The 13,747-nt window shown below is 41.4% G+C and overlaps 1 protein-coding gene across 8 annotated transcripts in view; it reads right to left on the bottom strand.

The window, feature by feature from the left end:
* The window catches only part of Atp9b (ATPase phospholipid transporting 9B (putative)), a 189,670-nt gene extending 176,205 nt beyond the window's left edge, over positions 1 to 13,465 (bottom strand). For 6 of the 8 annotated variants that reach the window (XR_004768406.1, XR_003482992.2, XR_003482993.2 and 3 more), the window contains exons 1-2: positions 13,236 to 13,464; positions 2,076 to 2,249 (exon numbers count right to left, since the gene is read on the bottom strand). Coding sequence is in view for 5 of the 8 variants with exons in the window: in XM_035440309.1 (XP_035296200.1) it covers positions 2,076 to 2,249; positions 13,236 to 13,354 (293 nt within the window). In the remaining 3 variants the exon portion in view is untranslated. Of the gene's footprint in view, positions 1 to 2,075; positions 2,250 to 13,235 lie in introns of all 8 variants that reach the window. The other 2 variants (XM_027403683.2, XM_035440311.1) reach the window with 2 other exon arrangements.
* Positions 13,466 to 13,747: the final 282 nt, after the last annotated feature.

Here is a 13,747-nt window from a genome sequence, read left to right as displayed (position 1 = left end):
GGTTACCATGACCAAAACAACATAGTATTCATGTAACCTTACAAGATGAGCATTTTCCCATGCTTCTGCACCCCCAAATGTTTTACAGATTAACTCAAAGCCATTTAGAACCAGGAATAATCCCAGAATCTGATACCCCCTCCTCCTCCCTTCGCATGGAAATGCCATTCCTGGCTCCAGTTTTCTAGAGACAGAGTGATTTCTGATAACAAGTGAAATGTAAATCTCGTGAGAAAGATCATCAACTTAGATCAGAGGAACAGATACATCACTATATCAATGTCCCTTACGGCAGTCTACAGGAGGCTGCTTCACTCACATGGAGAAATTCAAAATTGGAAAAAAATAACAATCACAACCATTTCAGCAGCACGTTTCTAAGTCTTCAGGCTGGAAATACTGCCAATCAGCAAATTTGAAGAAACTGGTTTTGAGTCAGCCGGATACTAAAAGTAATTTTAAAATGAGCCTTAACTACTCACAGGGTGTACAAGCAATGATATACTGAAAACAAAATACTTAAACTCACTAATCTTAGTTCTGATCTAATTGTAGTGAAATATTCACTAAAATTTTCTTCCTGCAATTAATTTTATACATCTGCTATATGAACCATCCTAAGCAGCCACAATAATTCTGAATGGAAGAATGCTTGGCATTCAGAAATCAGAGACGAACATTCAAAGCTGGAAATACATACACAATAAAGCATTAGGTCCATGCTGACTGCCAGATACATACCCTGATATGTACAGCATTTAATTCCTACCATTTCTCTATGGAGCAGACCCTAACCAAACAACAAGACTAGAAGGGTCTCGGAATATACATCCCATAGTCAATGGGGACGTGCATTAATGCCATGTCCACAGACTATCAAGCTAGGCCAGATGGTTCTATTGGTGTTTCCCATGAGATCACAATTTATTTATATAAAGTATAAGTACATCTTTAGATTTCATTGAGCTCTTTCAATATCCTTAAACCTGGGCCCTTTTGCTGATGACATACACCTTTAATCCCAGCACTTGGAGGCAGAGGCAGGTGGATCTCTGTGAGTTTGAAGCCAGCCTGAGCTACACAGTGAGTTCCAGGACAGCCAGGGCTATACAGAGAAATCCTGTCTCAAAAAAACAAAAATAATAAATAAATCTCATGAAAAGCAAAAATTATCAAAAGTGATACCTACAAAACAGTGACAACAAAAACCCACAGTCCCTGATCTGAAGAAGGTAATCTATAATTAAATATGTACCCACAAAAAAGTACTCCAAGTAGGTTGGATTTCTGGCTATTTAACCTAGAATTTTTTTTTTTTTTCTGTAAGTGTAAGTCACAGACAATTTCTAAAGGGATAATGACAAGGAAGATAGTCAAGGTAAGCAGTTTGTATTACAAGCTTTACTTTCTTTCATGGTCAAAGGGTAGAAACCCAAGGGCAGCAAAAGCCCCGACTATAAACACTGAACAATAAAATCGGGTACTTGTTTGTCTGGCTCTGCTTAGCTCCCAGGAATCACTCATCTGTTGGATGTGCCCGCCTGTCCCTGGAGAGCCAGGTGACTCCGTGGCATCTGCACTTTCCCCTACCAGGCTCTAGTCAAGGCAATCAGAGCAGGGTAACATAGCGCCAAGAAAACACTTGGAAATCTGAAGGTTTAACTGGGTGACCTGCTGGGAAAACAGAAAATCTTATTCCTAGTCAAAGCATTAAAGCTGAATAATGCACAGAATTACAGTTATGAAATTATGAAGTTGTATCTATCCCTTTAAAAAGGAAGACATGTCATTTACATTGACACAGCAAACAGAATTAATTCTATGCATCAGCAACAAAGTTATTAATTTTCCTCAGGTTTTAAACATTTAAATTTCCCACAAAATAATAAATTGTGTTTTCCCTTTTACAACAGCATCCTCTGATGTGGGTTAATGTTGTTAGTACATTCCACGATGATGGTATTTTCTTTAGTTTTCATACCAACATATATCCATACACTAACAAATATGCTAGCAACTAAACATCTACACATACTGTTATGTACATGATAATTAGGTGGCAACAGATGACGAACCTGGTACAGAGGAACTTCCATCCACCACAGACAAACCACTCTAGTCCTCTTTTTCTCCGAGTTATCCTAGCTCGAGGTAAGGTGTGGTAATCACTCTCATCATTCTCAAAGCCTTCTTCAGACATCATCAGTGGCATTTCATCCAAATGGGCAGACTCATCCTCCAGCTGGTACCTGGAGACATAACAGAGAGCTAAGCAGTCTTGCTGCAGTGTGCTTCAGCTAGGACAGTGTCCGGCCAAATTTTAGCAATTGCCTGTGGTGGTTTGAAAGAGAATGGCCTCCAAAAGCTCACATCGGATGCTTTGTCCCTTGTTGGTTGAACTATATTGGGAAGGATTAGAAGGTGTGGCCTTGTTAGAAGAGGTGTGTTACTGGGAGTGCACTATGACATTTCAAAGCCCATTCTCTCCCCCCTTCCCAAACTGTAATCAAGCCCCCAATAAATGCTTTCTTTTCTAAGTTGCCTTGATCATGCTGTCTCTCTCTTCATAGAAATAAAAAAAAAAAATAACTAAGATATCACCTTTTGTTTTTCTCAAAACAAAGCTGCCTTCATCTGAGGCAAAACATTGTTAAAAACAAACAAACAAACAAACAAACAAAAACTACTAATGATGTAACTTCCCTTGGCAAAAAATAAAAAACATAAAAAAAAAAAAACAGAGTAACCAGGTAAGAAAGGGTTGTTCAAGGAGGACCTTAAGAGAGACATACATGGTCCCCAGGCCCCCGGAGAAGGGGAAAGGGACAAGATCTCCTGAGTAAATTTGGGATTGATATACAAAATAAGATTGTTTCTAATTTAAATTTAAAAAACACTTTTAAAAAGAATGTGACATTGTGAGATTCGAGTGAAAACAAAAAAAGGAAAGTTCATGGCAGCCTGTGTTAGATGAAGCAGCTGACAATCCTCTTGCTATAAACTTCAGAGAGCCTCTGGGAGGTAAAGCTGGGTGACTAAATGACCAAGGCTGCCTAAAACCCACTCACTACATTCAGCTTGACACGAAAATAACCTGAAACATTACTACAAAATCTACATCTCTACAAAAGATGTAGCCAAAAATCTACATCTCTAAGATATGTTATACAACTTTATAGTCACCAAAGATCTAGAAAGTGACTTATGGCAAAACATAGTTATCTGTACAATGAAGGGTCTGAGCACCATCCCTGGCTTTGTTGTCAGAGCTGACAATCATGCTAGCTACATCCTATTTATTCAGTGTCTCTGCTATTCCCTTTGCTAAACTTACACTCAATGAAAACAATGTCAACAATTAGCATAAGTTCTCCAGCTCAACAGTCCGTGTGTGTGTGAGTGTGTGTGTGCACACACATGTGCATGTATGCGTGTGTGGTGTGAGTGTGTGGTGTGTGTGCACACACATGTGCATGTATGCGTGTGTATGAGTGTGTGTGCACACACATGTGCATGTATGCGTGTGTGTGTGTGTGTGCACACACATGTGCATGTATGCGTGTGTGTGTGAGTGTGTATGTGCACACATGTGCATGTATGCGTGTGTGTGTGAGTGTGTGTGCGCACACACATGTGCATGTATGCGTGTGTGTGTGTGTGTGAGTGTGTGTGTGCACACATGTGCATGTATGCGTGTGTGTGAGTGTGTGTGTGCACACACATGTGCATGTATGCGTGTGTGTTACTGGGGACTGAACCTAGGACCTCGCACATTCTAGGCAAGTGCTCGACCACTGGACTATCACCCAAACAGTACACTTCTTCAAAGAGAAGCAGCTTAGCATGCAAACTGGCACATCACTGCTCTCAATCACCAACGCAATCCAACACTAAAAATATCTACCTTCTTGACAACAATCAACTTTCAGAAACTATAATAAAGACCATCAACTGCTATTTCATTTATTTTACAAAAGGCTTCTATGGATGCATCATCTCCATTTGAAACATAATGAAGTAAACCTTCATTATTGAAGCTGCTGGGGTCAAACGGGAGTCATTCAAGCTGAAGCCCCACCCCTTCATCCCACATCCATACAAAAGGCAAACAGAACCAGTAAGAACACATGAGGACAAGGGACAGAGTATTTAAAGTTATTCTACACATAAAGACAGAAGTGAGTATTCGAAACTGACACAGTTGGCGAGATGTTGGTAGGCAGTTTACAACAAAGCAGGAAGCTGCTGAGGACTAGATGCTATCTGATGCTTAGCTTTTAGACTGCTGGAAACCAGTGGTCTACTAAGTATACACTTCAAAGGTTTTACCTGATAGAAAGCAAGTTAGACAATAGTGAATATAATTCAATACACACATATAGGCAAGTACTCTCTAAACTGTCTCTAACAAGGGGGAACAGCCTCAATAATAAATGACAACATGAAATCTTAAAACTTTCTGCTCAGCCAAGGAAAACAATCGGCAGTGAACACACCTACTAGATGAGCTCGCTTTTACCAGCTACACTACAGAAAGGGTTGTCTAGACTATATGAAGAACTGCAGACATCACACAGGGTGGGGGAAGGGGCTGCCAGTTGACAAATGAGTTAATGAAACGAACACAAATGCCCTGTACATACTTTGAAAAGTGTTCGACATTGTTAACCATTCAAAATTACTACCAGATTCCATCTCACCGCAGTCAGAATGGCATAAGACAAGACATAACAAATGGTGTGAAGAATGTGTGAGAGTGGAAGTCACATTCATTGCTGGGAGGGTGGAACCTAGTTCAGCCATCATAGAAATCAGTATATATGTACATCACAATGGAACATATTTCAACTGTAAAAGAAAAGTGAAATTTGCAGGAAAATGCATGGAATGGGAAAGTGTTATGGCACATGAGGCGACTCAGATAAAAACTGAATGTGCGCTTATTTAAGTGGGTTTCATATCAGATATCCTGCATGTCAGATATTTACATTATGATGAGTAACAGGAGCAAAATTAAAGTTATGAAGTAACAACAAAAATAATTTTATGGTTGGGATCACCATCACATGAAGAACAAGAAAGCAAACTCAGAAAGCCTTCCTGTGATGGCAATCTTAGTTGTCAACCTGATGGGAGTTAGAACCTCCTCTGCCTATATCCATGAGAGGACTGTTGTTTCAAGGGAGGTTTGGCTGAAGAGGGAAAACCCATTCTCAATGTGTATGCACCCATTCCATAGCCTGAGGCCCCAGGATGAATAACCAGGAGAAGACATGCTGGTTACCAGTATTTTATCTCTGCTCAGTGACTGTAGACAAAATGTGACCAGGAGCCTCACGCTCCTCTTTCCCAATGAGGACAGACTGTACAGTCAGGACCCAAATAAACCCTCCCTTCCTTAAACTGTTTTTATCAGGCATCAACACGGTAGTTTAAAAAAAAAAAAAAAGCAGTGTACTCCCCTATGTACTGGAAAACAGTCACCCAAGGAAGGGTCTGGAAGGACCAGAGAGCAGAGATCTTGAAGACAAGGGAGAGGCATTAGAGCAGCAATGTGTGAGTGCTGGAGATACAGAGATGTATCAGAGATGCATCTTCTGATACAAAGCAAATGAAAACTGATAAAGCCAAACTACTCCAAATGCTGTTCTCTCCATGTTTATAGAAAGAGATGGACAAGACACACAGTGCCAGGGAAGCACCACAAAGGATTTTAGTCTCATCTCACATTATCAGTATTTATTAGAAGCTCTAAGCTTGAGACTAATTTGTTTCCAAAAAAGACTTTAAAAGTGTGCCTTGCCTTGTGTGTCAAGTGGATAAAGTGATTCTTCTGTTGTTGTCTGAGATAGGACCTCACTATTTAGATCAGACTAGCCTAAAATTCACTTGAGACCTTACTGTCTCAGCCTCCTGAGTAGTGGAATTAACATGAACCACTATATACATTTAGAAAATGAATTCTTTGGGGGTTTTTGTTTTGTTTTGTTTTGTTTTTTGTTTTTTGAGACAGGGTTTCTCTGTGTAGCTATGGTGCCTATCCTGGCAGTCGCTCTGGAGACCAGGCTGGCCTCGAACTCACAGAGATCCTCCTGCCTCTGCCTCCCGAGTGCTGGGATTAAAGGCATGCGCCACCAACGCCCAGCTTTTAGAAAAGGCTAACACTCTTGGACAGACTTTCTTCATGGCAAGAGTAGTAAACAATTCATGTAAATGTACTACAAGTCTTTATGTTACTATACAGTAATATACAGCTACTCTAAATTCAGGTTCACATTATCCATGGAATTAAACATGTGCAGAAATATACTTACAGAGATAATCATAATTGCACTGGCTGTTTGAAAGAGGAACTAAGGAAATAGAAAAGGTTTTAATACCCATGATCAAAGAACTAGTTAAATACACAATGGAGGGCTGAAGTGACGGCTCAGTAGTTAAGAGCACTTGCTGCTCTTGCATAGGGCCCAGGTTCAGTTCCCAGCACTCACATGGTAGCCCACAACTATCCATAACTCCAGTTCCAGGAAATCAGACACCCTCTTCTGGCTTCTATAGGCACCAAGACATACATGGTACATACATACATAGAGACACAAATCACTCATACATGTGAAATGACACATACACACATGCATAATAAGCTATCATATTGCTGGAAAAAACAGGGAAAACTAAAGAATCATGGGAAAAGAAAGGGGCTTCCAACCCTTGCTGACTGGGAATCAAGACAGTCTTCTAAACAAGATTATGAACCTTGCTATCAGCTAAAAACATGTCTTAGTCTTCTTATGGCCTGTTTATAAATAAGAATATTACTTTGCCCTCTGTGACCTACACTTTTATCTTAGGAGTCTATAGACTATCAATGCACCTCAGAAACCACCCTATGATCTCATTCTTTGGCTTGGGGTCTTAGATGGGAGAGGGTGATGTTTTTAAGACAGGGTCTCATGTAGCCTAAGCTAGCCTCCAACTCACTACGTAGCTGAGCATGACCTTGAATCTCCTGTACAAGTGCTAGAATTGCCAGCATATACCAATAGAGTGGTGTGCATCCCCATAACTTCAACAGTGATGGAGATAGAAACCTTGGCTTCAGTTTCATGAGCGCTAGGCAAGCACTCCAACCAAGCCACGTCCCAACCCATGATCTCGTTCCTTAAATAAAGATTCCTTAGATAAGTTTACCAAATCTTTTAATTTATTACAATAATATAATTTCAAAAACCACAAAAATCATGTGGACAGCTTTTCTTGAGAAACTTCAATAAGACTGTTTTGAGAAGCCCATGCCCACTTCAGGACATGTAATACTGCCTTCTTCTTTAATTCCTTGTTTATTATTATACATGTGTATACATGTCTGTATACATGTGGAGGTCAGAGGGCAACTTTTAGGAACTGGTTTTCTCCTTCCACAAGAATTTAAACCTAAGGAGCCCCCTCACTGGCCCCAAACTATGTTTTGACAGTGTCTCACTAGTAGGCCAGGCCGGCCTGGAATTCAGAGACTTGTCTGCCTCAAGTCCTACGTACTGGGATTAAAGGTGTGTGCCTGGCATTAAGCTCTTCTTAGGCCTGTCTTAGGCCTGTCTCATGTTCTAAATGCCTAGCTCAACTCTGTATTTAAACCTAAAGTCTGACTCGACTTCATACTGACTTAGCCTGAAATTGTCTGCAGCGTAAGTCAAGCATCCTGACTTCAATGTAGAGGTCTCCTCAAGGAACTCCTGAGGCTTATCGGCAACAGCGTAGGGTGACATCTCCCCTGCTCTCACTGCCACCAAGGATGATGACATGTAAGACCTCTGTAAAGGTTAAGTACACTACAAGAAATAGCACCTATTTCCTCCCACTTTAAACATACCCTCAACCAATCAAACTGTCAACTCGTCTTAGTGGCTCCATATAATCGTCTACAAATTACATTTTAAGTGATGGGGGGGCACAAAGGACCCTGAAGCAAGTATTTTCCTGGAAAAGGTCCTTTTCTTCATAAGATTACATCTTTCAACAAACTTTCTAAATAGATTAGAAAAAGGAATATTTATTCAAATTACAATCAAAATTCAGAACCGGTTAATATACATAAAATAAGATTTTTTAGGGTTTTTTTTTTTCATTAAGGTTCTCTCAATGATCATGTTATGGAAATCACAGTCTTACCAACTTTAATGCTGGAAGAGTGATGTGATGAGCTCTGGAAGCTCAGAATATGAGCAGTACCAAGTCTAGTAACCTAGACTGCAGAAATGTAGCCTTTGAACTGGCAAGCAATTTGTTCCCTTTCCAAAGCAATTTTCCTATTGTATTGAAAATTTTACTTCAGTATTTAAAAACAATAAGATGATGAATAATGGATTTTTTTCCCAGAGGCAGGATAAGCAGAGAATCCTAAGTGTCTTTGTTGCCTGGTGTCATACACACTTAATTGGTTTGTCACTCAAGAGAAATCAGCGTTTCCAGCAATTAAGTATAATTCCGGAAACATTTTTAAAGTAAGTAAAAACAATGTGAACAAAGAAAACAGAACAGATGACACAGACCCAAGTGTACTGCCTCATTCAAGAAGGAGGACACACCACCTCAGCTCCTGCCACATGCAGCAATAAACTGCTCAAGTATTGGAAGGCACATAATTTCCATGAATCTAAGTGAATCAGTTAGGCCAATGGCATGGCCGTCTTATATTTACACGTTACTTTAAGTATCTGACAGCTCTGCCACTTCAAAATATTCTTGAGAAATCAATTTAAAATACAACCTCATGCTCAACAGTTTAGAAAACCTAACATAGCCTTCTTTGCCTGCATGCTAACAAAGTAGAAAAACAACACGAGTAAGTGCTATATAAGGAGACTGCATATATCCTATCAAATGGAACTGTGGAGCTCAACTGTGTCACCTGTAAGTCCTTCGTAAGAAGCACATGAGAAATTGGGCCTCTCTAGCCCCTATGAGCAGAAAACAAAAAGGTATGAAGGCTTCCCCTAGGCCATAAAGAATGGCTTATGAAAGGCAGAGGCACAATTAGTACAAAGAATTCACCAAATGCATGGAAAGACGGAGGATTTAGAGAGACCCAATGATAACAAGCAGCAGGAGGGTACCCAGAGGTTGTCAAGTGACGGGGTACTTGAGGTTCTGTTATTGCTGTTGAAGGGAAGTTGCTTGTTCTCATAATCCCGGGCCAGTTAAGTGGGACCCGCATGTGAGTGCACTGGCAGGCGTCTCACTACCTTGTTTCTGAGCCTGGTCATTTCTGTAAGATAACATAGTCATTGACCACGGGTCACTAGACATCAGGAATGATGATTCAAGTGTGGGTGCTTTTTATTTGGGGCCTTTTGCCTCTATACTCTATACCAAACATGTGAGAGAAGCTTATTGACTCAGCAGCGGGAGATAGGAACTAACCTGCAGTATTTCTGTGGTGAGATACACTCAAAAAGGATGAATGCTATCATAAAGGAGGCTGGCTCTCTCATGGTCTGGTGCCACAGAGAAAAAAAACAAGACATGCCGGCATTAAACCACCTTGACAATGAAACCATGTAACCTTAGAACTGAAAGAGAGCACTGTCTGCCCTTTATAAATTACCTAACTCAGCAAACAGACTAAAACTAAACTAATGGTAAGACAGTAATGACCAGCACCAGCATCATCCAAGTAAGTAAGGAAACAGTACCAGAAAAAAACGCCATGATTGTGGTTGAAAGAAACAAGAACAAAGAGGAAGACTAGTCCCTTGAGCTGGGAAGTAACCACAACCTTAAACTAGCAGTTCCTTTGTTTTTTTAATTTTTAAAAATTTTATTTCTTACATGTATGGGTGTTTTATTTGCTGTGTATGTCTGTGCATCACATGTATGCTTGATGCTCATGGAGGCCAGGCAAGGGCATTGAAATCCTTGGGATTGTAGTAACATCTGATTGTAAGCTGCCATGGGATGCTGAGAATCAAACCCAGATCTGGAAGTGTAGCCAGTGTTCTTAACTACTGAGCTATCTCTCCATCCCCAATGAATTAGAGATTTCTAAAAAGTTCTATAAGAAACCTAAAAATTCTTAGAATAAGGAATTATACCAATACTATCTATAGTATTTTAAACTAGAATTAATGATATAATATCCAATATTGAACCCAAAATAAATACAAATACAGAAATTTTAAGGGCCTTGGCCTGTTAGCTCAGGACATAAATTCTAGTTGCCTATAATTGTTATGAACCTTATTATCAATTCTATCTTCATACTAACACTTTTAGATATGAGAAAAATAAGTGAAACACACCTATTCTGACAGGTGTAAAGAATTATTTTCAAGTTGAACTATGGATCCCTTTCCAGTGAAATTTTTATTAACTTCTACAAAAATTTCAGAACTCTCTAAGAAAAGCATGGGCTGGTGTGGTGATATATTATTTATGACTTAATAAAGCTTGCCTGAAGTATTAGAATGCAAAGCCAGTCACACTAGTTAGCTACAGGAGTTAGGCAGTGGTGGCACATAGCTTTTTACTTTGTTATCATGCAGACAAAGCAGGTTCAAGGCCACCCAGAGTGAATCTGCCTAAAAGATTAACAGAGCTCACACCTTTAATCCAGGCCCTAGGGAGCTATACAAACTACAAGAGCCCAGTTTCTCAGGCTGCATTCTGAGATGTAGTCTCCAGCCACGCTAAGAGAGGCAGCAGCAATCTCAGGCTTGGTTGAGAGCTTTGTGGAGACAGGATTAGCCCTTTCAGCCTGAGGTACATGAGCTAGTGGCTTGACTGCTTTGCTTTTCTGATCTTCAGGCCATCTTTATTAAACCATATATAACGTATCACCACAGGCCGGAGTAGAAGAGCACCACTTGAAGACTCACTGTGAGGCTGAGGGCTCCTCACTGAGTTCTGGGTGTTTCCCCACCACCCCATCCCTTCAGCTGCAATTATCACAGCTAAAATTTCTCATCTTTATAACTACTAAAATGTTACATCATTGTAATTATGAAACTGAGGATTCTAACAAAATTATGTATAGATCCTAGAAATAAGAAAACTGCATTATAAAAATCTGTGTTACATATACCAAGAAACACTATTTTGCAGATAAGCAGACAACACCCATCTGTTCTCAGCATGAGTCTCTTTTTAAACAATGAAGTTCAGCTATTATAACATGGTAAGTGCCTCTACGCAGGGCCAATAACTCTACCACTGGGAAACTCAAAGAAAAAGTACTAACAACACGGAAAACATGTTCACTGCCATTTATTAATCACCTAACTATAAAGCTAATTTGAGTGATACTGCTATCACTTAAAACAGAGAAACAAAAACAAAAAACTAACAGATGCCTTTTACTCAAAAAGAAAAATGAACACCTCACATGAACAAAAAATAAACCAAAAACCTACAAATTCAGATGAATCAGGAGGGAGGACTATGAAGATGAAGACTGGGGTGGCTGGGTTATGGTGAAAGGTACAAAGTAGTCTGTTTGTTGGGGATGATAAAAATTTTCCACTTAAAATTAGAGATGTGTATGGGATGAAAGCATATGAAAAACACTGTTAAACAATAAATACATGGTTAAAGTGATTTTTGTTGTTGTTGTTTTTAAAGATAGGGTTTCTCTGTGTAAGGGCTCTGGCTATCCTGGAACTTGATTTGTAGACCAATCTAGCCTCAGACTGAGCCATGCATGATAGTGTTTGCCTGTAATCCCAACCCCCAGGATGTTCAGCCAGGAGGATAAGGAATTCCAGATCATTGTTCTACAGTCTCATACCCTGAATAAAAAAAAAAAAAAAAAAAGACAAGGAAGGAAGGGGGATGATCCAGATAAATTGAACAAAGAAAATAATTAGAAACAAAAAGCAATATTACATAATAATAAAAGCAAAAAAGCAACACTTGACATTGAATCCTGAACATGTAGGCATCAAACAAGAGAGCTTCAGAATATGTAGAGAAAAGACTCAAAATCTGACAAAATGCAGCATATTTCCAAATAATCTCTTAAAATTAATCACTTATAAAGCTACTATGGGTACCATCAAAGAGAACGGGAGAAGTGGTAACTTGGGGTACCCGCCTCAGGCAAGCACTCCAAACAGGGGCACCTAGCAGAGGTTCTGTAACCCTCTACCAACGTTCCCATGAAAGAACAAAAAAATATGAATCACCATTTTAAAGATGAGGAAATTGGGGCTTAGAGAAAGAAAGGACCCCAAATGAATCTACTAGTAAGTACAAGGACCAAAATCCAATTCAGTTCTCTAATAGCATTCACACACTTGCCCTGTTAGTCTCTCAAAACAGCCAAGTATCAGACTTCCAACAGTACCCTTAACTACCCAGCCTGCTGACCCTTGCAGCATACTCAGTAATTTCCATAAAAATAAATAAGGCAGTGCGTGTTGGCAGATCGAAGCACTGGGGGAGGCAAAGGCAGGTGGATCTCTATGACTTAGAGGCCAGCCTGGTCTTCAGAGCAAGTTCCAGGACCACCCACGGATACACAGAAAGACCTTGTTTATTAACAAATAAATAAATAATGTTCTACCCAAAAGGTATTCAAAAGTTCTGATTAGGAAGGAACTAGATATTCAGTGGAATCTGTATTGTTTTTTCCTCCTATGTAATACCCTCTACAACAAAATTAAAATTTGGTAACTACGAGGTAATTAACTCTCCATTTTAAAGTTTCTTATAGAAACCATGGTATTATTTTCTCTGGGTAAGAAATTATATACATGAGTATGAGACTTCCCCTTAAAGCAAGATGTGCACATTTCAACTGCGTTACTAAACTAGGGCCCCACTAAATAATTTAACCTCTCTCAAACATCCACGTTTACCTCCCCAAACATGTCAGCACCAAGTACTGTGTCGTGTACACTCGTGGCTAAGTACAAAGTGGGCCTAATAAGCGTTTCCCGTCTGGAAAGGGAACGAGTGACACTCGGCAGGACGTGTTTTTCACACTCATGGGGAGCTGCACCTGTCCCCGCGGCCCGCTCGCCCGCACAGAAGTTTGGGGGCTCCCGAAGCAGCCACTCGAGAGGCGGGCGGAGAGGCGGACCGGCGTCCCGGAGTCCCTGGGTCCCTGGGCGCGGCTCGGCCTGTGGCGCTCGGCTCCGGAGTCCGCGGCCCGGGCGGGCTCCCCGCCCGGAGCCCCTCACGGACCGCAGGCGGCAGGGACGACCCGCAGCGCCGGGAAAGACCGGACCCGCCGTTACCTGCCGCGCCGGTCGGCGCCCGGCCCGGGCCCGGTGGCGCTGTAGTAGGCCGCGCGTCTGTGGCTGGCTGCGGCGGCCGCCGCACTGCGCACCGGGTACAGAGGGATCTGGTCCGCCATGCTCCCGCCAGCCCCAGCAGCTACGCTCAACTCCGCGTCGTCCCCCCGCCGCGGCCACTCACTCCCAGCCAGGGCCAAAGCACCGAGAGCCGCGCACCGCCCCCGCCTGTCGCCCGCTGATGGCGTCACAGAGCAGCGGCGGCGGGCTCGGGGGCGTGGCCATCGGAGGTTCCCGCCCCCTGCCGGCGTTGTCTGATGACGAGGGCTTGAAAAGCGAGGCCCTATGGCGTCCTGAAGCTCCGCCTCCGTCTTGTGTTTCCCCAAACTTTGTTACTGTCGTGCCAGAGACTCTTTCTCTTTTCTCTTTCTTCTCGCTCTCTGTCTCTCTCTTTTCTATCTCTCTCTGTGTCCCTTTCTGTCTCCCTGTCTCTTCTGTCTCTCTGTGTGTTTGTC

Source organism: Cricetulus griseus, chromosome 2, assembly GCF_003668045.3.
Source record: "Cricetulus griseus strain 17A/GY chromosome 2, alternate assembly CriGri-PICRH-1.0, whole genome shotgun sequence".
Lineage (NCBI taxonomy): Eukaryota > Metazoa > Chordata > Mammalia > Rodentia > Cricetidae > Cricetulus > Cricetulus griseus.
This window is presented reverse-complemented; position numbering and strand designations above follow the sequence as displayed.